This window comes from Pelophylax lessonae (genome assembly GCF_965119305.1).
Source record: "Pelophylax lessonae genome assembly, chromosome: 6".
Lineage (NCBI taxonomy): Eukaryota > Metazoa > Chordata > Amphibia > Anura > Ranidae > Pelophylax > Pelophylax lessonae.
This window is the reverse complement of record NC_138773.1, coordinates 306,138,650-306,165,100: the sequence shown is the minus strand read 5'-3', so window position 1 is coordinate 306,165,100 and position 26,451 is coordinate 306,138,650. Positions and strand designations below refer to the sequence as shown.

The 26,451-nt window shown below is 47.2% G+C and overlaps 1 protein-coding gene across 3 annotated transcripts in view; it reads left to right on the top strand.

Annotated features, from left to right (window-relative positions):
* NHEJ1 (non-homologous end joining factor 1) overlaps positions 1-22,790 on the top strand; it is a 269,454-nt gene extending 246,664 nt beyond the window's left edge. For all 3 annotated transcript variants that reach the window (XM_082260111.1, XM_082260112.1, XM_082260113.1), the window contains exons 7-8: positions 101-234; positions 22,526-22,790. In XM_082260111.1, coding sequence (XP_082116237.1) covers positions 101-234; positions 22,526-22,618 — 227 coding nt within the window. In that variant the 3' untranslated portion in view covers positions 22,619-22,790. The remainder of the gene's footprint in view (positions 1-100; positions 235-22,525) is intronic.
* Positions 22,791-26,451: the final 3,661 nt, after the last annotated feature.

Below are 26,451 nucleotides of genomic sequence, written 5' to 3'. Positions count from 1 at the left end.
CTTGAGATACAGTTGGACTAGGGAGAAATTTATGATAAAAACTTTATTGTGTTTTTTCGGGCTTGTGTTGATGTATATTTCTGCATGTTTCCATGAATAGATGTGAACGAGTACCCACGATCCCTGCCTGAACGAACGCAATGTGCAGAGGAGAGAAAGCACAGTACGGCCACGGAGGATGTGCCAGTTACTGAAGAATCAGTGAGTGCTGAGAACCATCAGAAGACAGCACAGGTGTGTCCAACAGAAGCGGTCCCAGGGGGCATGTATGTTTAATGCCAGCTGCAGTGACAGCTACATTGACAGTAATTTAAAGCGGAACTACATTGCATCTAAACACCACAAACCAAAAGCACTATTTAGTTCATTTTTAATATTCAAACCAAACTTGCCAATCAGTTCATGTCTCCGTGCTTAATTTTGCTGGGAAATCAGTTTGAAAAACACTCTCTAGCATTTCTGGCCGTGGCCATCTTGAGTAAGGGCAGGTGATTGATGTAGCATTTACTTCCTGGAATCTATCTGCCCTTAAGTGTTGCCAACCTACCAGACTGAAATTCACTGACACGACACTCAAAATTTACTGGCACAGCCAAGTTTTTACTAGCATTTTCCAAAAGTTGCAAAATTACAGTTTTAAGTACAAATTTCAGTGCTTACGCTACAAACAAGTACAATATGCAATTAGCAATGTGGTTTAAGATAGACATTAAAGCGGAGTTCCACCCTGGGAATACTTTTTTTAATAAAAATACCCCCGGGCAGTCAGGGCTAGTACATTCCACAATGGATAGCCTCTGATCTGTCCCGGGTTGCACTTACCTTTTAGGAGAAATACTTACCTTGAAAATGTATTGTCCAGCGCTGCCATCTCAGGTATGGGCAGCTTGAAGCCAGCGCGATCCTCTTCTGCGTCCTCTTCCATCTTCTTCGGTCCCACGATGCACTGCACCGGCCCCGCCGTCACTTCCGGTGCACGCGCGTCATCCCTGCACAGCTTCTGGGCATGCCCAGAAGCTGTTTAGAAGGGAATGACCCGCGCGCACCGGAAGTGACGAGCGGGGCCGGTGCAGGCGCATTGATTCCTGGGAGTGATGACGTTCAGCTATCAGGAATCATTGCAAAGCCAGAAAGTGACGAATCGCCGTGGCCGCCGAGGGGAGAAAGAGGAAGTAAGGTAAGTATATTTTCTTCTATATGAGGTAAGTAAAAAAAAAAATTGCGATTATCCATTTGTTTTTCAGGTGACCCGGAGCAAGAAGATGGAGGTAAGTATAAATTTAGGGTGGAACTCCGCTTTAAAGCGGTTGTATCCCGCTTTTTGACACTTTTACCTACAGGTAAGCCTATAATAAGGCTTACCTGTAGGTACAAATAATATCTCCTAAACCAGCATGGTTTAGTAGATATTTACAGTGCATGCAGCCGCTCGCGCTCTGAAGGTCCGGGGGGACTTTCAATTAAGTTGCCGGGAGCTTGCCGGAAAAATCACTCCCGCGCATGCGCGGGAGTGACGTCATCGCGGCTCCGGCCAATCAGCGCGCTGGAGCCGATTCTTCCGGCCAATCAGCGCGCCGGAGTCGCCGAACCCGGAAGAGACGACGAGGGATCATGGCAGCGCCCGCATCGATGTCCGGGGGTCCGTGTCGGGGCTTCGTTTTAAGGTAAGTTACACATAATGGGCTAGTATGTTATTTTTGATATAGTAAGGGCGGGCTATTATAACCCATCAGATTTTGTCACATATGTCCAACTGGAGAGATTTCCCCTTAATTTCTGTTCCATAGCCATCACAGAAAGTGAGGGGAAATCCCTGGAAGACAGTTTGGCCTAAACTTTATGAAGAAATCAGATTTTTGTTTTATTTTTGTATTGGATATGTTTTATAACAGAGAGAGGGGGATAGGGGTCCAAAAATGCCAGCCTTTTTTCATTTATATAACAAAAAATTAAAATCCCAATGGTGATAAAATACCACCAAAAGAAAGCTCTATTTGTGTGAAAAAAAAATATATAAATTTCATTTGTGTACAGCGTTGCATGACCGTGCAATTTTCAGCTAAAGTAGCACAGTGCTGAATGGCAAAAAAATGGCCTGGTCATGAAGGGGGTAAAACTTTCCGAAGTTCTAGTGGTTAAACCTTTGACAGATTTTCATTTGCTTTCTATATCCCATTGAAAAGATTTTCCTTCACTCCCTGTCCCAGGGACATAAGAAAAACTGAATGAAATCTCTTTAAAATCAGGGAAAATCCCCTCTTAGATGGTTGTTGCTGTCTTTATTAGAAGATTTCTGAACATAACACTCATAGATACAGAGGAGAGCGGAATTGCTGCTGGCAGTTATCTAAGTGGATGTGAACCCATGCACCAAAATTTGATATATGCTTTAATATTGTAATGTCGTTTTAAATCTTTTGAAATCTTCAGCTTCCATTAACAAAAAAACTCTGCTGATCCTGCCATGTAGTCCTTGGTAAGGCACTTCCTATTAATGTGTGACAACACTGTGTCCCTCTCTTCCAGTTGTCCCCCTGTGTTGTCACCTTGGCTTCTGATGGAATCGTCAGCTTCCATTAACAAAATACTCTGCCTATCCTGCTATGTAGTCCTTGGTAAGGCACTTCCTATTAATGTGTGACAACGCTGTGTCCCTGTCTTCCAGTTGTCCCCCTGCGTTGTCACCTTGGCTTCTGATGGAATCGTCAGCTTCCATTAACAAAATACTCTGCCTATCCTGCTATGTAGTCCTTGGTAAGGCACTTCCTATTAATGTGTGACAACACTGTGTCCCTCTCTTCCAGTTGTCCCCCTGCGTTGTCACCTTGGCTTCTGATGGAATCGTCAGCTTCCATTAACAAAATACTCTGCCTATCCTGCTATGTAGTCCTTGGTAAGGCACTTCCTATTAATGTGTGACAACACTGTGTCCCTCTCTTCCAGTTGTCCCCCTGCGTTGTCACCTTGGCTTCTGATGGAATCGTCAGCTTCCATTCACAAAATACTCTGCCTATCCTGCTATGTAGTCCTTGGTAAGGCACTTCCTATTAATGTGTGACAACGCTGTGTCCCTGTCTTCCAATTGCCCCCCTGCGTTGTCACCTTGGCTTCTAAAGGAATCTTCAGATTCCGTTAACAAAATACTCTGCCTATCCTGCTATGTAGTCCTTGGTAAGGCAGTTCCTATTAATGTGTGACAACGCTGTGTCCCTGTCTTCCAGTTGTCCCCCTGCGTTGTCACCTTGGCTTCTGATGGAATCTTCAGCTTCCATTAACAAAATACTCTGCCTATCCTGCTATGTAGTCCTTGGTAAGGCACTTCCTATAATTGTGTGACAACGCTGTGTCCCTGTCTTCCAGTTGTCCCCCTGTATTGTCACCTTGACTTCCGATGGCAACTAAAAGTGGCCTACTCAGCGCACATTACACAGGGGTGGTCCGCTGTTGTCACCATCAGAAAACCTGCCCTGAAAATGGCATGCAGCCATCACTGGAGTTTATGTAAACAAGAAAGGGCTGCAAACAAGCTGCAGGAGATCAGCAGTACAGAGATGCTCCAAATTATGCAGCCTTGACAACAAACATGGTGCATTTTCCACTTTTATCACTATCAGGAAGGCACTCTAAAGCAATAATGTGCTATAGTGGGAGCATGCAGACTGAGAAAGGCTGCAGGAGATCAGCAGCACAAGGCTGCAAAAAAAAAAAAAAAAGAAGGGAATCAAAATGTTGAAAATAGGGGCCTAGTGGTCAGCAGCTCTGCCTGGCAGCATCAATTCCAACCAAAAACCTACCTGCACGGTGTTTGTATGTTCTCCCTGTGCTTGCGTGGGTTTCCTGCAGCTACTCCGGTTTCCTCCCACACTCCAAAGACATGCTGGTATATATTAGTGATCGACCAATATTATTTTTTTATTACCGATACCAATATTTTGGTCATCACATATTGGTATCGGCTGATATTGGTTGATATTTTTGTACATTAAAAAAAAAATGTATTTTTTGACATTTACTCTTGTGGAGGGATCTGGGGGGGTCTAAAAACTCCTCCTCTGCACTTAAAAGCAATCAAAACGCCAAGTTTGGCTGTTTTGAATGCTGTAATTTTTTTTTAATTTGGTGCCGAGTCACGACATCACTTCCGGCTTTTTTCGTGGAGACCCGATCAGAGCCAAATGCGAGTTTGATCGGGTCTTCTCTTTTCGGCGGCAGTGCAGGCTGGTTGCCCGGGTCTCCCAGTGGGAGGGGAGACCCGGGCGAGACGCGGAAGGCAGCGGGAGAGGGGGGGGGGGACGTCCCCTCCCGCTCCTTGTAATTACAGCCGAGCGGCTTCTCAGCCCCATCAGTTGTCATTACAAGACAGCCGACCGTCAACTATGGATGGCGGTATCGGGGTGATGTCTCTAGCTGCAGCCATCACTCCAGTACAAGCACTTTCCGAAATATCGGCAATATCGGTAACCTCCGGGGCCGATTCCGATATATCGGGGAAAGTGCAGATCGGCCCCTCGATATATCGGCTTTGCCGATAATCGGTTGATCCCTAATAAAGATAGATAGATATATATATATACTGTATATATGTATGTGTGTGTGTAAAGCACTCCATAAATTGTCCGCATTATATCAATAATAGTAGCAGTAATAAATAACCTGTGTCTGACACACAGTGCTTTAACAAACTAAGGCCAGCCATAGACCAATCGAAATTCGGACGGTTCACCAAGAAGCAGCTGAATTTCGATCCATATGGGCAGGTCAGGTTTTTATCATGCAATCACTGCCGCCAGTTCTAGCCACAAACAGTGATCATTGTATTTTGACAGCAGGGAAACCTCCAGCAGTGATCACTGTATTCTGACAGCAGGGAAACCTCCAGCAGTGACCACTATATTCTGACAGCAGGGAAACCTCCAGCAGTGATCACTGTATTCTGACAGCAGGGAAACCTCCAGCAGTGACCACTATATTCTGACAGCAGGGAAACCTCCAGCAGTGATCACTGTATTCTGACAGCAGGGAAACCTCCAGCAGTGATCACTGTATTCTGACAGCAGGGAAACCTCCAGCAGTGATCACTGTATTCTGACAGCAGGGAAACCTCCAGCAGTGACCACTATATTCTGACAGCAGGGAAACCTCCAGCAGTGATCACTGTATTCTGACAGCAGGGAAACCTCCAGCAGTGATCACTGTATTCTGACAGCAGGGAAACCTCCAGCAGTGATCACTGTATTCTGACAGCAGGGAAACCTCCAGCAGTGACCACTATATTCTGACAGCAGGGAAACCTCCAGCAGTGATCATTGTATTCTGACAGCAGGGAAACCTCTAGCAGTGATCACTGTATTCTGACAGCAGGGAAACCTCCAGCAGTGATCATTGTATTCTGACAGCAGGGAAACCTCCAGCAGTGATCACTGTATTCTGACAGCAGGGAAACCTCCAGCAGTGACCACTATATTCTGACAGCAGGGAAACCTCCAGCAGTGATCACTGTATTCTGACAGCAGGGAAACCTCCAGCAGTGACCACTATATTCTGACAGCAGGGAAACCTCCAGCAGTGATCATTGTATTCTGACAGCAGGGAAACCTCCAGCAGTGATCATTGTATTCTGACAGCAGGGAAACCTCCAGCAGTGATCATTGTATTCTGACAGCAGGGAAACCTCCAGCAGTGATCACTGTATTCTGACAGCAGGGAAACCTCCAGCAGTGACCACTATATTCTGACAGCAGGGAAACCTCCAGCAGTGATCATTGTATTCTGACAGCAGGGAAACCTCCAGCAGTGATCACCGTATTCTGACAGCAGGGAAACCTCCAGCAGTGATCATTGTATTCTGACAGCGGGGAAACCTCCAGCAGCGATCACCGTATTCTGACAGCAGGGAAACCTCCAGCAGCGATCATTGTATTCTGACAGCAGGGAAACCTCCAGCAGTGATGATTGTATTCTGACAGCAGGGAAACCTCCAGCAGTGATCATTGTATTCTGACAGCAGGGAAACCTCCAGCAGTGATCACTGTATTCTGACAGCAGGGAAACCTCCAGCAGTGACCACTATATTCTGACAGCAGGGAAACCTCCAGCAGTGATCATTGTATTCTGACAGCAGGGAAACCTCCAGCAGTGATCACCGTATTCTGACAGCAGGGAAACCTCCAGCAGTGATCATTGTATTCTGACAGCGGGGAAACCTCCAGCAGCGATCACCGTATTCTGACAGCAGGGAAACCTCCAGCAGCGATCATTGTATTCTGACAGCAGGGAAACCTCCAGCAGTGATGATTGTATTCTGACAGCAGGGAAACCTCCAGCAGTGATCACCGTATTCTGACAGCAAGGAAACCTCCTGCTGTCAGAATACAAAAGCGCAGGGGGATGATTCCCTCATCAACGCTGACCGTGTTGATGGTGGAATCGAGCTGTTTTCTTTCCATTAACCCGTGTTTGAAGGAAAGAAAATTGCATAATCTATGGCTTGCTTTATTGTCCTACATATCGGATTTACCTCTACTTTAAGCTGTAATACTTTTCTGTGTTCACTGCTGATCACCAGTAAACCATACCTGGGATACACTGACCTGGAGGATGCTTTGATCTGTTGCCTGCCGCTGTCCCGTATGACCTCCCTAACTCTCACTGTATTGGCTTGTCAGGTCACTGCGCTCAGGATAAAAAAAAAAAAATGGGGAAAATCGGTAAACCTGATTGACCGGGCCTAGCACAATGCTCAGTGAATTCTAAACATAGCCAAGTTGCTGGGTGTGTAGATTATTTTAAATCTCCTCTCACAAGAAAGATGTGTTTATATTGCGTTTATAGATCTCCTGGGTGCCGAGTGAGATAACCTAAATGTTAACCGGTTGCCGACCACCGCAAGTACATATACTGCGGCGGTCAGCCCCAGCCAGGCAAAGTGACATACCGGTACGTCACTAGTCTGTCACTTCCTTGTGAGCCAATAGCGGGTGAGCGCACGCCCGCGGAGGCGCGCGCCCGCCCCAGCTCGTTCCCTGGGAAGTCCGTGCGTGTGACCGGCGGACCCGCCGGTCACTCGCGATCGTACTCCGTGAAGGGAGAAAGGCAGGCGGCTGATGTAAACGAGCCGCCTGTCATTCTCCCCTGTGTAGGAATGGTGATCATACGGTTCTACTATGTAGGACCGTTGATCACTGTTCCTACACCAGTAGCCATGTCCAATCACAGTAAGAAGCACGCCCCTAGGGACACACTTAACCCCTCCTTCCCCAATAAAGTTAACCCCTTCCCTGCCAGTGTCATTTTGCAGTAACAGTGCATATGTATAGCACTGATTACTGCAGTAATGTCACTGGTAACCCCAAAGGTGTCAAAAATGTCAGTCAAGGGTCCGATCTGTCCGCCGCAATGTCGCAGTACCGCAAAAAAATCGCAGATCCCCGCCATTACGCGTTAAAAAAAAAAAACACCAAAAATGACAGAAATCTTTCCCTTAGTTAGTAAACGCAATAACTTTTGCGCAAACCAATCAAAATATGTTTTTTGCGATTTTTTTTTTTACCAAACATATGTAGCAGAAAACAAATTGGCCAAAAATGTTAAAAAATTTTGATTTTTACATTTTTTTGGGGGGAATTTCATATAAAAAAATGTGAAAAATATTGTAATTTTTGCAAAATTTACGATCTTTTTTTGTTTATAGCGCAAAAAGTAAAAATCGCACAGGTGATCAAATACCACCAAAAGAAAGCTCTGTTTGTGGGAAAAAAAGGACGTCAAATTCGCTTAGGTACAGCATCGCACGACCGCGCAATTGTCCGTTAAAGTCACGCAGTGCCGAATCGCAAAAAAAGCTCTGGTCAGGAAGGGGGTAAAATCTTCCGGGGATTAAGTGGTTAATGTTATCCTTTGTCCAAGCAAATGGCAACCACCCCAATCTAAAACTGAATAAAAAGAAGAGGCGTTGTGGAATGTACTAGCCCTGACTGTCCCGGGGGGTATTTTTATTAAAAAAAGTATTCCAGGGTGGAACTCCGCTTTAAGACGGACGCAGTACCCGCCCTCTATTTTTTTTTGAGTGGGTTGGTGTTGTTTTCTCTGACACTGCTTTGATACAAAACTGACATCCTATGCAGGAAGAGAGAGGGTATACCCCCAGGGACTGCCCATAGTCTAGTGTCCTACTCCTGTAGGGGGTGGAATAATCCTACTGATATGCATCAGAGGACTGCGTCCCTCAATGAACCTAAGAGAAATAGATTTTACGGTAAGTTAAAAATCCAGTTTTTCGGTGAAATACTCCTGATAGGAACACGTCTAAAGGGATGCAGGCCCAGCAGCTTTCCTCATTAGAGCCCTGCAGCTGCCACAGCTGATAGATAATTATGAAACCACTCCCATTTGACCCACTCAGCACAGAGGAACAAACGGGGATTTCTTCAGAATACTAAAAGGTAGGAATGTGCATCAAAGTTTGTTAAAATCCTTGCAATGTACCGAGATCACCCAGAGGAATGTTTTTTCTCAACAAAAGTGGAGTTACACTTTAAGGTAAAAGGGGGGGGGGGTGGAGAATGGGGTAGGGGGTGGACGTGAAGGATGGAGAAAGGAAAAGGTAAGTAAAGTAACAACATGACAAGTAGTAGATTCCAAGGAGGAATGGATAAGGGTGGTACCTGCTCCCAACCAGCTTGTTAGCTGAGATAGAGACTATAAGCCTCTGGGGTATCTTCAGAGATGTATAGTAACAAAGTAGAACTACTTCACTACTGTACTTAAGTACCGAAAGGCGGTATCTGTACTTTCCTAGAGTAGAATTTTTTTCTCCTACTTCTACTTTTACTTCACTACATTTTTTCGATTATTTCAATACTTCTACTCCGATAATTTTTTTTTTGTGCTGCATAGTTACTCGTTACAATTATAAAAATTACCACTGCCAGAACAGTAGATGGCAGGTTTCATGAAGCTCAAAAACATGTGTATTATCAGCACATACTAAAATAAATGCTACTGTATGTATAAATAAAAGCTACATTTGAAATAATAAAAAACAATATGATGTTCAAACTTTTGACTTCTTTCTTTAATAACTACATAACACAGTACTTGTACTTTTACTTTCAGTACTTGAGTAGCAAAATTTAAAAAAAAACTACTTGCAATACTTAAGTACAAAAAATGTTGAATACTTTAGTACTTCTACTCAAGTCACTTTTTGATTGAGCACTTCCACTTCTACTCAAGTCACTTTTTGATCGAGCACTTGTACTTTTACTCAAGTATGGGTTTCAAGTACTTTATACAACTCTGGGTAGGGGGTGGACATGAAGGATGGAGAAAGGAAAAGGTAAGTAAAGTAACAGCAAGACAAGTAGTAGGTTCCAAGGAGGAATGGATAAGGGAGGTACCTGCTCCCAACCAGCTTGTTAGCTGAGATAGGGACTATAAGCCTCTGGGGTATCTTTCCGGTGGCATCATTCCTGGGGCACCACATGTTTATGTGTAACATGCACTGCGATCACTCCCTTCTATTTCTTTTCTGTGGGGGTAGACCCGGTGACTGGGCTGCAAGGATGCGTTCAAATTCAACTGAGTAAAGTATACTAGAGTCAGTAATACCAAGTTCTGTTACAGTTCTCTTCTGTACCATTCAAGGCACTCGTCAGGCTTTCCATATGACGGATGTCCTCAATCTTCCAAAACCATTGTGCCAAGGGAGGTGCAGTCGAGGTTTTTCACATTGCCAATGCCGCATTAACTAGATATCTCACCGCAGACTTCATGTACATTTCACCGTCATTTGGGGTTTTGTTAAAAAAAAAGGAAGCGGGTGTGTAGGGAACTTTGCTGTCTGTAAATTTCCACACTATGGCATGGAACTGCTTACAGAAGGGCAGAAGAGCAGAGCACAAACTAAATCTTTGGGTTAGTAACCACTTTAACCCCAGAAGACTTACCCCCCTTTATGACCAAGCACCTTTTTTGCTATACAGCACTGTGAAGTGCTGTATTTTGGCCTAGGCCAACAAATAGCAGCTTCCGCCTCCATCTGAGACTCTATTGGCCACTGGTTGCTAGAGCTGCCTGGCGTCTAGCAACCAGTGGCGTCCAGGCCGTGACTCCCTGGCCCTGCCCATAATTCAAAGTGGAGGAGGATTTAACTTCCTCCTCCTCCTCCATGCCTAGAGCTCCCCCCACCTCCCTCTCTCTCCCACTCAGGGCCGGCCTTTGGGGTGTGCGAGCTGTGCGGCCGCACAGGGCGCCATGGGCAAAAGGGGCGCCGTGCGGCCATCGCAGCTCGTACATGATCAGGCCGCACAGTGGGAGGTAAGCGGCGACCGCGGCATGGAGAGGGTTAACACAGGCCACGGCCGCCGCTTACCTCCCGCTGTGCGGCTGTGCTGGTGTCTTCTTCTATAGCTGCAGGGCTGAGCTGTGTATCACACACAACTCAGCCTCAGATCCGCGGCCAGTGCCCGCCACTGACAGATCCCCTCCTCTCCAGGCCAGGGACGCCAGAGGAGAGATCGTCGGCTCCCCCTCCTCCCGCCCCTTCTCCTCCCGCCCCTTCTCCTCCTCCCACCCCTTCTTATCGTGGTAAGCCTCCATACTAAGGTAAGTAAGCTCTCTCCTGCATCAAATGTAAGGGGGGGGGCTCTGTGTGGGGGGTCTCTGATGTAAAGGGGGCTTTGTGTGGGGGGGTCTTTGGTGTGGGGGGTCTCTGATGTAAGGGGGCTCTGTGTGGGGGTCTCTGATGTAAGGGGGCTCTGTGTGGGGGTCTCTGATGTAAGGGGGCTCTGTGTGGGGGGTCTCTGATGTAAGGGGGCTCTGTGTGGGAGGGCTCTGATGTGGGGGGCTCTGATGTAAGGGGAGCTCTGTGTGGAGGGGCTCTGATGTAAGGGGAGCTCTATGGGGGGGGGCTCTGATGTAAGGGGGGCTCTGTGGGGATGGTCTCTGGTGTAAGGGGGCTCTGTGTTGGGGTCTCTGATGTGAGGGGTCTCTAAAGTAAGGGGGCTTTGTGTGGGGGGTCTCTGATGTAAGGGGGCTCTGTGTGGGGGGTCTCTGATGTAAAGGGGGCTTTGTGTGGGGGGTCTTTGATGTAAGGGGGCTCTGTGTGGGGGGTCTCTGGTGTAAGGGAGCTCTGTGAGGGGGGTCTCTGATGTAAGGGGGCTCTGTGTGGGGGTCTCTGATGTAAGGGGGCTCTGTGTGGGGGTTTCTGATGTAAGGGGGGTTCTCTGATGTAAGGGGTGCTCTGTGTGGGAGGGCTCTGATGTGGGGGGCTCTGATGTAAGGGGAGCTCTGTGTGGAGGGGCTCTGATGTAAGGGGGGCTCTGTGGGGATGGTCTCTGATGTAAGGGGGGCTCTGTGGGGATGGTCTCTGATGTAAGGGGGCTCTGTGTTGGGGTCTCTGGATGTAAGGGGGCTTTGTGTGGGGGGTCTCTGATGTAAAGGGGGCTCTTTGTGGGGGCTGGGGGGTCTCTGCTGTAAGGGTGCTCTGTGTGGGGGTTTCTGTTGTAAGGGGGGCTCCGTTGGGGGTCTCTGATGTAAGGAGGGTCTCTAATGTAAGGGGGGCTAAGTTTGTAGTGATCATAAAAAAGAAAAGTCAAATGAAGTGCAAAAAAAGTGCAAGAAAAAATGTGCAGGGCGCTGGTGGGGGCGCCACAGGATCAGCTCGCACAGGGCGCTTTAACACCTAAAGCCGGCCCTTATCCCACTCCCTTCTTCCTCTCTCTCCCACCCCCCCCCCTCTCTCTCTCTTCCACCCTCCCTCTTTCTCTCACCCCCCTCTCTCACTCCCCTTCCTCTCTCTTACCCCCCACCCTCTCTCATCCCCACCCTCTCTCATCCCCCCTCTCTCTCTCATCCCCCCTCTCTCCCACCAACCTCTTTCTCTCTCTCTTCCACCACGCTCTCTCTCTCCCATCACCCCCCCCTCTCTCCCACCACCCTTTCTCTTTCTTCCCCCCCCCCCCCCCCCTCGTGAGATCTCAGGGGTCCTTGCTGGGACTTAAGAGTCCTTCAATTTTGGAGCAAATCACATCCCTTAAACTGGAAGGGGTGGGGCAAATGTACAAAGGAGGAGGGGGGGGCGCCCAATTTTAGTCTTGCCTAGGGCATCACAAAACCAAAATACACCACTGGCACTGTGTTACTTTAACTGACAATTGCGTGGTCATGCAACACTGTACATTGTGTCCTTGTTTCCCCACAAATAGAGCTTTCTTTTGGTGGTATTTGATCACCACTACATTTTTTTTTATTTTTTGCGCTATATACAAAAAAAGAATGACAAGTTTGACAAAAAAACAATATTTTTTACTTTCTGCTATAAATCATTCAATAAAAAAAATGTAAAAAAACGAATTTCGTCATGAATTTAGGCCAATATGTATTTCATGTATGTATAGCCCAGCATATACTGATTGATTTGCACAAACATTATAGCGTCTACAAACTACAGGATATATACTGGTAATGATAATACATTTTTATTAATTAATTTTTTCATACTGGTGATCCGCGAATTATAGTTGGACTGTGATATTGCGGCACACAATCTGACACTTTGTGGGAAACAATAATACTAATACAGAGATCAGTGCCAAAAATATGCACTGTCACTGTACTAATGACACTGGCTGGGAAGGGATTAAACATCTAGGGCAGAGCTCAGTTCTGTCGTTCTCATTGCCCATCAGCAGGTGCCAGCAGTCATCCATTGGCCGGCACCCTCAGATCAGCTTTTGCTGTGACTTATCATAGCAGAAGCAGCGCACGCGCCCCCCTACCCTGACATGCCGAATCACGTACTAGGCACCTGATTCGGCACAGGAGAGCCACTTTGCCGTATAACGTCAGCAAGTGGGTAAAGACCAAGTGAACTATGTCTGCCACAAAGTTCTGTTCTCTTATAGTATCAATATTGCGGGATAGGGCAGCTCAGTGGTTTAGGTGGGATAGGGCAGCACAGTGGTTTAGGTGGGATAGGGCAGCACAGTGGTTTAGGTGGGATAGGGCAGCTCGGTGGTTTAGGTGGGATAGGACAGCACAGAGGTTTAGGTGGGATAGGACAGCACAGTGGTTTAGGTGGGATAGGACAGCACAGTGGTTTAGGTGGGATAGGGCAGCACAGTGGTTTAGGTGGGATAGGGCAGCTCGGTGGTTTAGGTGGGATAGGGCAGCACAGTGGTTTAGGTGGGATAGGGCAGCTCGGTGGTTTAGGTGGGATAGGACAGCACAGTGGTTTAGGTGGGATAGGGCAGCACAGCAGTGTTAATTTCGTCGACTAAAACCGACTAAAACGTTTTCGTCGACTAACACAATTCAGATGACTAAAATACGACTAAAACTAAAATGGCATTTTAGTCTTAAGACTAAAATACGACTAAAACTAAAATGGCATTTTAGTCAAAAGACTATAACTAAAACTAAATCGAAATTTGCTACCAAAAATTAACACTGGTGCATGCTCAAAGCATAAATAATAACATATTAGATTTTTCACTCCAGGACCAGCAGTAGTATATAATGAGTTTGGAAATTGTAGAGAAATGCTTAAATAATGCATTACAAATTACAATTGAACTACACCCATTTGATTATAGATGACTAAAATGAGTTTTAGTCGACTAAAATGTAGGACGTTTTAGTCGACTAAAATGTAGGACGTTTTATTTGACTAAAATATACTGGAGTTTTAGTCGACTAAATACGACTAAAACTAAAACACTTTCAGAAGACTAAAATGGGACTAAAACTAAAATGCCATTTTAGTCCTAAGACTAAAACTAAATTGAAATTTGATGCCAAAATTAACACTGCAGCACAGTGGTTTAGGTGGGATAGGGCAACACAGTGGTTTAGGTGGGATAGGGCAGCTCAGTGGTTTAGGTGGGATAGGGCAACACAGTGGTTTAGGTGGGATAGGGCAGCTCAGTGGTTTAGGTGGGATAGGGCAGCACAGTGGTTTAGGTGGGATAGGGCAGCACAGTGGTTTAGGTGGGATAGGACAGCACAATGGTTTAGGTGGGATAGGGCAGCACAGTGGTTTAGGTGGGATAGGGCAGCACAGTGGTTTAGGTGGGATAGGGCAGCACAGTGGTTTAGGTGGGATAGGGCAGCACAGTGGTTTAGGTGGGATAGGGGCAGCTCAGTGGTTTAGGTGGGATTGGGCAGCACAGTGGTTTAGGTGGGATAGGGCAGATCAGTGGTTTAGGTTGGATAGGGCAGCACAGTGGTTTAGGTGGGATAGGGCAGCTCAGTGGTTTAGGTGGTATAGGACAGCACAGTGGTTTAGGTGGGATAGGGCAGCTCAGTGGTTTAGGTGGGATAGGGCAGCTCAGTGGTTTAGGTGGGATAGGACAGCACAGTGGTTTAGGTGGGATAGGGCAGCTCGGTGGTTTAGGTGTGATAGGGCAGCACAGTGGTTTAGGTGGGATAGGGCAGCACAGTGGTTTAGGTGGGATAGGGCAGCACAGTGGTTTAGGTGGGATAGGGGCTGTAATGGTGTTGAGCGTTCGGACACCATCTTGTCCTCTCAACGTCCATTTTGTGTAGTGACCCAGGCTCCTTGAGCGAAGTAGCCCCCACCTTTTTCTAATCAGAGGAACCAAAAGGCACTCCCTCACCAGGTTCCTGCTAGGCTGACATTTTTCACACCTTTACTATACACAAGCTTTGACCAAGCAGGAGTTGTGTCTGCGAGGACAGCAGGGGGTCAGATTAGATGTCCAGGGAAATTGCTTTGTACATTCTCCAAGCCAAATTGTTAACTTACATCTCACAATCCGGGCTCAAATCATATCTTTTTAACCAAACATAACATGTTAACAAAAAGTAGATATTTGGGTGCCCCATAAAATACCAATCGAATTAAGTCTAAGCACGGACACCGTCATGCCGAGGAAAGGCAAGCTAGCGATCCAAGGGCGTACAGGGCAGATGTTAGTCCGAAATACCCCATGTTTAGTGTCTAAAGATAGGACATTCAAAAACGTACCATAAAATATCGGTTTCAAGCGTGTAACCGTTTCATAATTGAAGATATGAGTGCTTTTATTAATCTGTCAAAGCGGGCGGTCATTTAGAGGTTTATAGACTCAGAGCCAATTGGCTAAGTACTTCTGGTGACACCCCCTGGAGAGTCAGGGAAAAAGGCAGGAACGGATAGAGAGCTCAGTTCTCATCCTAAGATCGATGGCATAACACCGCCCCAAGAAGAACCAAACATACCTGTTCAACTCTGAAACTTAAGGTAATACTAGGACTGTTTTAATGCAAGTATTTTCATTCTTTTATTCTCCTTTTTCTAAAATTGCTGTATATTGTGTCTCCATTTCTTTGTAACCCATTTTTCTGTAAATATTTTTATTCGCACCAATTTTAAAACCTTTCTTATAATTAAACCTTATTTTGAAAAGTGTTAACTTTTGTCTCTAAGCTCTTAAACGCAACTTGACCCAAACAAACCCTGCCTCCTGAAGTGCGCTATTGTGTGTTATAGACAGTTATTTTAAAGTCATAATTGATATTTGTACTGTTTAGGCTAACCTATCTGAAACATTCTTGTCAGGTGACAGTGTGTGTTACAGACGGTTATTCTAAAGTCATAATTGATATTTGTGAAATCAGGAGCATCCGCTAAGCTGAAACGTAGCGGTGGTGGCAGTGAAAGGGTTAATCGTTTAATTAACCCGGTGACAATCGCTCTCAGTCTGCTGGCATCTAGATTGTGGTCCCGCAAGCTGGACAATCTGTGTGCTGGGCGCAGCTGAGAGTGGCATTGTTACACAAGTGACGGCAGGGTGTGAGATTGCTTGGTCTTTGGTCACGAGGTGGATGAGAAGGCCAGGGGTCTGATACCCGTATTCGTCACATATTGGCTGGCAGCGTACGTGGGATAGTCTTGCATTTAAGAGCATTCAGTGCACTGTTAGGAATTAGCTCTGCACTGAAGGATTGTAACGGTTGAGGAAAGCAGTCCTTAGAGACAAACTGGTGCATATTTTTGTTTTTTGAAAAGAGACACACAGCAATCTCTACTTTCTACAGCTCCTTCCTATCTTTGCTTTCTGTTCTATCTTTTCTGCTTGCAAACATGCCTGGTTTATCGGAATATAGAAAAATGAACAAAAATGAACTTGCTACGGAGTGCACATCAAAAGGACTTGACGTCAGTGGCAAAACTCGGGAAGTAATGATTCATGCCCTGCAGGAGTATGATATGCAGGCAAGCCGACATCTGGCGGAACCAGAGGAAGAGGCTTCCATTTCTTCAGAGCCCAGTGATTCAGGCACGGCTGCGCAGGATGGGCCAGCAGAGACTGACACTGGAATACCACTGGATGTCACCGCCACTCCACAGCATGTGCAGACCAGCCCCAGCTTGCCTGCAGCCAGCATAGACTCTCCTCTAATGCAGGAAACGCTGCAACGTGTCAAGGAGATGGATCCTATGGCTTACCTGCAGTTTCTAGAACGCCAGGCTGAAAGAGAGGCTGAGAGAGCAGAGCGCAGGGCTGCGAGAGAGGCTGCAGAGCGCCGGGCTGAGAGAGAGGATGCACAGAGGGAGGCTAATCGTCGGCATGAACTGGAGATGGCTAAGCTCCCGCCGCAGCCCCAGGCTCAGAACCTCGGATCCCTAGAGCACAGGGACACCTCTTTGCTTGTGAGCCCGGCAGCCAAATTTCCAGTCATGGAAAAGGACAGTGACATTGATGTGTACCTGCTGTCGTTTGAAAAGACTTGCCGTCAGTACCAGTTGCCCCAAGCCCAATGGGCTCGGTACCTGACGCCAGGGCTGCGAGGCAAGGCCCTGGACGCTTACGTCGAATTGCCAACGGAACAGGATGGTGATTATGAGGCCATCAAGGCTGCAATCACCCAAAAGTACCAGTTAACCCCGGAAGTGTACCGGAAGCGATTTAGGTCCCTGCAAAAGGGACCTGGGGACTCATATATGGATGTGGTAAGCCGCTTACGCACCACGTTCCGTCAGTGGACTAAGGGCTTGAAGGCCATTACGTTTGAGTCCCTGGAGGATCTCATGATTGGAGATCAATTGTTGCACATCTGTCCTACAGACGTCAGACAGTTTGTGCTGGAACGAAAGCCAGCTTCTGCCCAAGAAGCAGCAGAAGTGGCAGATGCCTACATCCACACTCGGGTGTCTGACCATCGCAAGGCTCCTCTGTATGGCGCGAAAGGAGGGAAATCGCACATGGAAACACCTCCTGCACCTAGGAGTCACGTTCACCAGCAACCAGCCCCTGCAGTTCCTGGTGTCACCTTCCCTACAACTGACACCCGCAGATGCTACACATGTGGAAAAGCGGGACATCTCAGGACACAGTGTCCTGAGCAGAAGCAGATGACATCACCTGGTCAGCAGGCCAGCAACTCTTCCTCCGTGCTGTTTGTCCGCAGGAAATCCCGGGTGACCGCCGCCAACTTGCAGCCCGTCACCGTGGGCAACCGGACTGTCACTGGTTTCCGGGACACAGGAGCTGAAGTCACCCTGGTGAAACCAGAAATGGTAAGAAGAAGGGACATCATCCCTGGAAAGTTTTTTACCCTCACTGGAGTTGGGGGGACCCGCTCACAGGTACCCCGTGCCCGTGTTTTCCTTGATTGGGGTGCTGGGAGTGGGATGAGGGAGGTGGGAGTCTCTGAAGAAATCCCCACAGATGTTTTGTTGGGTGCCGACCTAGGCACCCTTGTTTCTTACTACACCCCTGCTAAAGGCACCCTCGATGCCTCCACGGAACTCTCTGGACTTGAAAAGGTACTGTGTGCAGATATTGGTTTAATGTCTGGGCAACCTATGGATGGACAGAGGGAGGGGGAGGGGAAGGGTAGTGTTGAATTACCAGGTCTTCCATCTTTTGAAGAAGGAAAGGAGGCCCTCTTGCCTGTGAAGTTACCAGGGGTATGCTGTAGTAATGCTAATGATGATGCAAATAATGTTGATGATGCTGATATTAATGATGGAAATGTTGATGATGAAAATGTTGATGCTAATAATGCTGGAAATGATGTTGCTGATAATGTTGATGGAAATGATGATAATGCTAAATATGTTTTGTCAATGTTGGTGGTCCATCGCAGTGTGGCAAAGGCAGGGGAGATGCAGGCCCTGGTCGCAGAGCACCAGGAGGAGGTCTCTATGTCCTCTCCTTGTTCTGACCCAGTGGACTCCACCTCTGTTAGGCCTCAGCAGCTGTCTTTGTTCGCCACAGGACAGCTTGCTGGGACTTATAGTACTGCCTGTCAGGCAGCACTGCGGATCGACCAGGCTATCCAATCACTTAGGACTGGAGCTGAAAGGCCCCCAGCTGTGATGAGTAAACACCAGCTTGACTGGGACAATGGGCAGATAGGTGTGACAGGACAACAGGCAAGAGGCCTGGAGACTGAAGGGGTTAAACAGCTGTTCATTGTGTCCAGTCAACCTCACAGACAAGTATTGAAGGTGTCACATGATCTGTTTTGTAAGGATCTCTGTGAGATCAGGCGGGCAGGGCCTGGAGTGAAGCACCAGGGTTTGTGGCTTGACCTGATCCTCACACAGCATCCTAGCCCAGCACATGCCAGGGACAGAGTTAGTACACCTGAACTGGGAAAGACAGGTGTCCTGTTAGCGGTCGCTGACACTCAGGGAGTGGGTTTGGGTCTTCAGCTAAAGCCCCCCTTCCCCCTCCAGGTATCTATGCTGCTGGCAGGGCTTACTGCATGCCGCATCAGAGATATTGGAGACCCTGGGAGGACACACCCTGACGTCCACGAGATGGGTGCCTGGGTGTCCGCTTCCCCCATACCCGCGACCTCTCCTGTCTCACAGGAGGTGCAGGCCGATGGGGAACAGGAGACAGAGAGAAGGCTTTGTGGAGCCTTTAGCAGGCTGAACGTCAGCCCTGCGATTGTGGCCTACCCCATGCCCAGGAACCATGTGGTGTTAAAGCAGCTGGCTGGTGCCCGCTGTCTAACCATCCTGAACCTGAGCAGGGGGCGTGGACCAAACCTTCTAACCTGGAAGGCTCAGGACAAGCCAGCCTTCCCCAACCCATGTGGCTTAACTGCGTCTACGGCAGTGCTAGATGGGGTTGGGAACGCATCAGACACCTCCCTAAGGGTCACGTGTGATCCACGGGGAGAGGTCAAACCTGGTGCAATGGCCTGCTTTAGGGGCCTGGTAGTGTTTGGCCCTGTCTGGGTGGAACACCCAGAGCTCTTGTCCACAGTCCCAAACGTTCTGGCACGGCCTAGTTTGACAGTTCTGCATAGTAACTGTCAGATGGACCTGTCAGCGGTTTTGTACTGGGAAAAGCAGGGAGGAGTAGGCACACAGAGATCTGGAACTGAGGATACCAGGTCTTGGCCTACTCCTCAAACCCCAACTTTGGTTACGTCATTCCTGGGTACAGCTGGCCACAGGAGGATGCTGGGATGCGACGAGAGTGGCTCAACTGAACCCGTGACTGGCCTAACCAATGGTATCCTGGTTAAACTGGCATCCTTAGCGCCAGTGTGGCAGAAGGACCGTCCGGCCCTGACGGAGGTACTGGCCCGTGCACCTGGGACATGGGGCCCGGAATTTAAATGCCCAGTCCCGGCACCACCCTATGCCATTACCTTTGGGCCAGATGCAGCCCTAGGCCGGAGGGATGCTAAAGGAGAGGAAACTCTCATCCTCTATTTGAGCCGGAAGCTGCTCCCCAGGGGAGTAGCCTCTGTCACCCAGCAGAAGAAAGGTAGCACCCATGGCAACGCTGATGGGTTGTCACGTCAAGCCGAGCTGCAGGAAACGGGTGCGTCGGAAGGGGAATTGTGCTTCCCCTCCTATGCACCCACAAGAAGGGGAGGTGTAATGGTGTTGAGCGTTCGGACACCATCTTGTCCTCTCAACGTCCATTTTGTGTAGTGACCCAGGCTCCTTGAGCGAAGTAGCCCCCACCTTTTTCTAATCAGAGGAACCAAAAGGCACTCCCTCACCAGGTTCCTGCTAGGCTGACATTTTTCACACCTTTACTATACACAAGCTTTGACCAAGCAGGAGTTGTGTCTGCGAGGACAGCAGGGGGTCAGATTAGATGTCCAGGGAAATTGCTTTGTACATTCTCCAAGCCAAATTGTTAACTTACATCTCACAATCCGGGCTCAAATCATATCTTTTTAACCAAACATAACATGTTAACAAAAAGTAGATATTTGGGTGCCCCATAAAATACCAATCGAATTAAGTCTAAGCACGGACACCGTCATGCCGAGGAAAGGCAAGCTAGCGATCCAAGGGCGTACAGGGCAGATGTTAGTCCGAAATACCCCATGTTTAGTGTCTAAAGATAGGACATTCAAAAACGTACCATAAAATATCGGTTTCAAGCGTGTAACCGTTTCATAATTGAAGATATGAGTGCTTTTATTAATCTGTCAAAGCGGGCGGTCATTTAGAGGTTTATAGACTCAGAGCCAATTGGCTAAGTACTTCTGGTGACACCCCCTGGAGAGTCAGGGAAAAAGGCAGGAACGGATAGAGAGCTCAGTTCTCATCCTAAGATCGATGGCATAACACCGCCCCAAGAAGAACCAAACATACCTGTTCAACTCTGAAACTTAAGGTAATACTAGGACTGTTTTAATGCAAGTATTTTCATTCTTTTATTCTCCTTTTTCTAAAATTGCTGTATATTGTGTCTCCATTTCTTTGTAACCCATTTTTCTGTAAATATTTTTATTCGCACCAATTTTAAAACCTTTCTTATAATTAAACCTTATTTTGAAAAGTGTTAACTTTTGTCTCTAAGCTCTTAAACGCAACTTGACCCAAACAAACCCTGCCTCCTGAAGTGCGCTATTGTGTGTTATAGACAGTTATTTTAAAGTCATAATTGATATTTGTACTGTTTAGGCTAACCTATCTGAAACATTCTTGTCAGGTGACAGTGTGTGTTACAGACGGTTATTCTAAAGTCATAATTGATATTTGTGAAATCAGGAGCATCCGCTAAGCTGAAACGTAGCGGTGGTGGCAGTGAAAGGGTTAATCGTTTAATTAACCCGGTGACAATCGCTCTCAGTCTGCTGGCATCTAGATTGTGGTCCCGCAAGCTGGACAATCTGTGTGCTGGGCGCAGCTGAGAGTGGCATTGTTACACAAGTGACGGCAGGGTGTGAGATTGCTTGGTCTTTGGTCACGAGGTGGATGAGAAGGCCAGGGGTCTGATACCCGTATTCGTCACAGGGGCAGCTCAGTGGTTTAGGTGGGATTGGGCAGCACAGTGGTTTAGGTGGGATAGGGCAGCACACTGGTTTAGGTGGGATAGGGCAGCTCGGTGGTTTAGGTGGTATGGGGCAGCACAATGGATTAGGTGGGATAGGGCAGCACAGTGGTTTAGGTGGGATAGGGCAGCTCAGTGGTTTAGGTGGGATAGGGCAGCACAGTGGTTTAGGTGGGATAGGGCAGCACAGTGGTTTAGGTGTGATAGGGCAGCACAGTGGTTTAGGTGGGATAGGGCAGCACAGTGGTTTAGGTGGGATAGGACAGCACAATGGTTTAGGTGGGATAGGGCAGCACAGTGGTTTAGGTGGGATAGGGCAGCACAGTGGTTTAGGTGGGATAGGGCAGCACAGTGGTTTAGGTGGGATAGGGCAGCACAGTGGTTTAGGTGGGATAGGGGCAGCTCAGTGGTTTAGGTGGGATTGGGCAGCACAGTGGTTTAGGTGGGATAGGGCAGCTCAGTGGTTTAGGTGGGATAGGGCAGCACAGTGGTTTAGGTGGGATAGGGCAGCACAATGGTTTAGGTGGGATAGGGCAGCACAGTGGTTTAGGTGGGATAGGGCAGCTCGGTGGTTTAGGTGGGATAGGGCAGCACACTGGTTTAGGTGGGATAGGGCAGCTCGGTGGTTTAGGTGGTATGGGGCAGCACAATGGATTAGGTGGGATAGGGCAGCACAGTGGTTTAGGTGGGATAGGGCAGCTCAGTGGTTTAGGTGGGATAGGGCAGCACAGTGGTTTAGGTGGGATAGGGCAGCTCGGTGGTTTAGGTGGGATAGGGCAGCACAGTGGTTTAGGTGGGATAGGGCAGCACAGTGGTTTAGGTGGGATAGGGCAGCTCAGTGGTTTAGGTGGGATAGGGCAGCACAGTGGTTTAGGTGGGATAGGGCAGCTCGGTGGTTTAGGTGGTATGGGGCAGCACAATGGATTAGGTGGGATAGGGCAGCAGCTTAGTGGTTACCATTTCTGCCATGCAGCACTGGGTCCTCAGTTTGAATCCCAATAGAACACTGACTGGAGTTTGCATGTTCTCCCTTGCATGAGTTAGCTTTGGGTACTCCCGTTTCCTGCCTAACTCTAAAGACATGCTGGTAGGTTAATTGGCTCCTGTCCTAATTAGGCCTATTACGTGAGATAGGGACCTTATATGTGTAAAGACAATAATATACTATACAGAATGTCTTTTATATGAAGATATGGAATTCCATCATCTACACGTCTTACATTGGCTGCCACTCATTCGATCTTTTATGCTCCTTGCAGGTTCCTCTGGCTGATGTAATGTCTTTGACTCAACGCTCCCAATCTACGGTATCCAAACCCAAGAAGAAGAAAGCAAAGGGGCTCTTCACATGACAAGGACCCTCCTAGATGTCACAAGAGGAGTCCAGTAAAAAAAAAAAAAAAAAAAGCTCCTTAATGGACTGAGTTTACAGCAATAATATTTTACAAGATGGCATCAATGGTACACTGCAGGGGGTTGGGTTCCATCTGCCAAGCTGTAGCCCCCTAGTGGTTAACATGCATATTTTTGATTGTGACCTGATATTAGTAAACGCTTTAAAGCAGCCTTTGGCCTCTTTCACACGGGCGTTCCGTATGTCCGTATATCACCCCATCCGTTTGCGGGTGATATACGGACATAATGCATGTCTATGGCATTGCGGATGTCAGAGGATGACCATCTGCTGACATCTGATTTGCGTCCTTTCAGTTCTGTTCCGTTTTTTGGAATGGAACAGAATCCTATTTTTCTTCCGTTTAAAAAATGGAAAAGAAGCAAAATCGGATGTCAGCGGTGTCATCCTCTGGCATCTGCAATCCCATAGACCTACATTATGTCGGTATATCATCCGCAAAAAAAAAAAAGTGCCGGAGCGGATCGCAATACGGTCCGCTCCGTGTGAAAGAGGCCTTTCTTAGCCAGGGTTCCTTCAGAGGTTGCTAATGGGCAGTTTCTGCTTCTCTGACAAATAACCACTGGCACCAATGATCTTTTTTAGCTATCTATAAATGGGGAGTCCTCCCAATGACCACAAATGTCAGGAACATTGTCGGGAGCTGTAGATATAGCAATTATTATCATGGGTTCCTTGAGACCGGAATTTTTTTAAGGGTTCCTTTATGTTAACAATATTGAGAAAGGCTGCTTTAAGGCTCCATTCACACATCAACAGAGACCTGCGGGAGCACTTTACTGCTTCAACAGGTCTCCATTGCTGGCTGCGATAGGGGCAGTGGGGTGTGCGATTCGGCATGTCACTCGACTCTCTTTTTTTTTGTTGTTATGTATAGACTTTATTTGAAGTGTACAAAACGTACACTTCATTCATTGCAATGTACCGCAGCGCGATGCACTCCATTGGCATATATTGCCATGCAATTCGACACGGTGCACTGCAATAAAATGCATTTGTTGCTGTGTGAATAGGACACATAGGAAACAATTGTTTCCTGTTTGTCCTTGTGGTGACAGGTGTTTTTCAGCAATTCAGCAAAACTCCTGTCACAGCAGTAAGTGTGAATTCACCCTAAGTGCCGGTTCACACTGATCCGACTTGTCAGGCGACTTGGTCGCCTGACAAGTAGCGCTCCATGCTGTGCAATGGAACCGACTTAGAAAAAGGTTCCTGCACCTTTTTTTTTGCAAAGTCCATTATGTGAAGTCGTTGCAAGCCGCGCCGAAGTGCACGGGCGACTTCATTAGTCGCCTGAAGTCAGGGCGACTTCGAGTCGGATCAGTGTGGACCGACACTTAAGGATAGGTTCACCTTTTGAACTTGTTACATGTTACACCCGTATTTCGGTGTTATATGTAACATATTAAAGCTGCCCCCCTCCCCTTATGACAATGGGCAGGGGTTCCTCTCCTCCACAGAAACTGTCACATTTTGAAATCTGCATGGCTGTGTGGGCACAGATGTGTCATTTATTTACAGGGATCCGTGAATGAAGAAACTACAAGTCCTGTCTGCCACCGCAGCAGATGGCTTGTAGTTCTCAATGGACTACCAATGGGCTGATCGGTGCATTCATAGTCCATTCACACTTCCTACAGCTCTAAAGCTGCCACCCTCCCCCAATGACAATGGACAGGGGTTCCTCTCCTCCACAGCAACTGTCACATTTGAAATCCACATGGCTGTGTGGGGCTCTGTCTGCACAGCTGTGTCATTTATTCACAGGGATCCCTGAATGAATAAACTACAAGTCCTGTCTGCCACCGCGGCAGATGGTTTGTAGTTCTCAATGGACTACCAATGGGCTGATCGGTGCATTCATAATCCATTCACTCTTCCTACAGCTCTATACAGGGGTATGGGCACAGTGTGCAGGAGCATGACGTTGCACCTGCAATCCACTGACTGTGGTACAATTCTCTGCAGGCTCCTGTGAAAACATAATACATGCCTATGTTTTTCCCACAAAAATATTTTTGCATTATTTTTTTTTTTTTTTTCATGAAGATGAACTTATCCTTTAAATATGGAAGAACCCAGGCCTGCATGTTAAAGGAACTTTAAGCGTAGCTTCATATTGGTAAAAGATCTGCAGCAACTTTCTGATTTTACAATGCTGTTAATAAATTTCAAAAAATTTTTGTAAACAGTCCCAGTGCGCTATGCTTTATTGTTTACCTCCTGTCCAGAGTCCCTTTAACTGTCTGATCATTTGACCACTGTGATTGGCTATGTCATGGAAATTAATGGAGCTTGGAGCATAGAAATTTGCTCGGTGCGTTGAAAACTTCGCTGCGCTGAAAAGCGCACTTGTGAATATTAATACGTGCCAAATGCCAATAATCCGTTGTACTGAAAAGTACAATGTACAGCTCTTTTGTATAAGGTTAGCCAAGCGCTTAGCGACATAGAAAGAAACAGACGCTTGCTGTAGTCAATTCGATGCCAACTGAAGTATCTCTCTGTGTCCTACAGAGGAGAGCTCAGGTTTATTTACAGCCAGAGAACAAAAGGAAGGTGGTTATAAGGGAGTGGCTTCAAGACCACCAATCAAAGACATGTATACATTCAAAAGTACAATAGAAAAGAGGAGTGAATGCTTATGGAACAACACGGCCGTGTGCAGAGACTCTTAACTGCAAAGTGAAGTGAACAAAGCAACATGGCTGCCACATAGATTCTCATGGACTCGGCCACGCTAATTCACAAGCATGCACTTTCATCGTAACCTGTTAGAGTGGATCCTATATAATATAGTTCATAAAAACCATATTTGATAGTGATCATGCTATTGTTCCAGTGAATGGGACTTTAATATATCTGCAAAAGACAATAGCAGCAATATTTCAATCATATGTATTAAATATGACAGAAAGGTGCCAGTCATTAATCCTGGTAAAGGGCAGATATTATTAAAAAACCCTGCAAGACAAAGGCATAATGAGCTAGTATGCATCGCATACTAGCTCATTATGAAATTCTTACCTTAAAACGAATCCCAGACACGGGCCTCCGGACACCACTGTGGGAGCTGTCATGCTCCCTCGGCGTCTCTTCCGGGTTCGGCGGCTCCGGCGCTGTGAGTGGCCGGAGCCGCATTGTCATCACTCCCGTGCATGCGCGCGGGAGTCACTTTCCGGCAAGTGCCGGGCAAGGAACTCTGAAGGTCCGCCGGACCTTCAGAGCGCATGCGCCGCTAGCGTCAGAGGCTGTGTATGCAGGGCAAATATCTCCTAAATCGTGCAGGTTTAGGAGATATTAATTGTACCTACAGGTAAGCCTTATTATAGGCTTACCTGTAGGTAAAAGTAAAAAATGCGTATACTACCGATTTAAATGATAAGAATTCCACATCACAAACATATCTCCGCAGTGAATACCGGGGCCCCGGCTGGCTGATATACATTTGTGCAGTGGAGTTCTCCTTGCACTGCTATAGATCCGGACCGGCACCGCCGATAGGGATGATCAGGCTACAAGAAGCGTGCAGTCTACATTTAATGGAAGATTTCCACATCTACGGGTCTTTCCTCAATGCCAGTTAAAGCAATATTCGCTGTGCATAGCGATTACAGGTAAACTGACACTGGGAGACATAATGGCAATTTAATTAAAAATACATCCTAAAGAAACGTCCACATAAATATTAATAAAATTTATACCTCCGCTATCACAGTAATCACGTGATAGGGAACTGATCCCACTGGCTCCTGATCATTACTAGATACT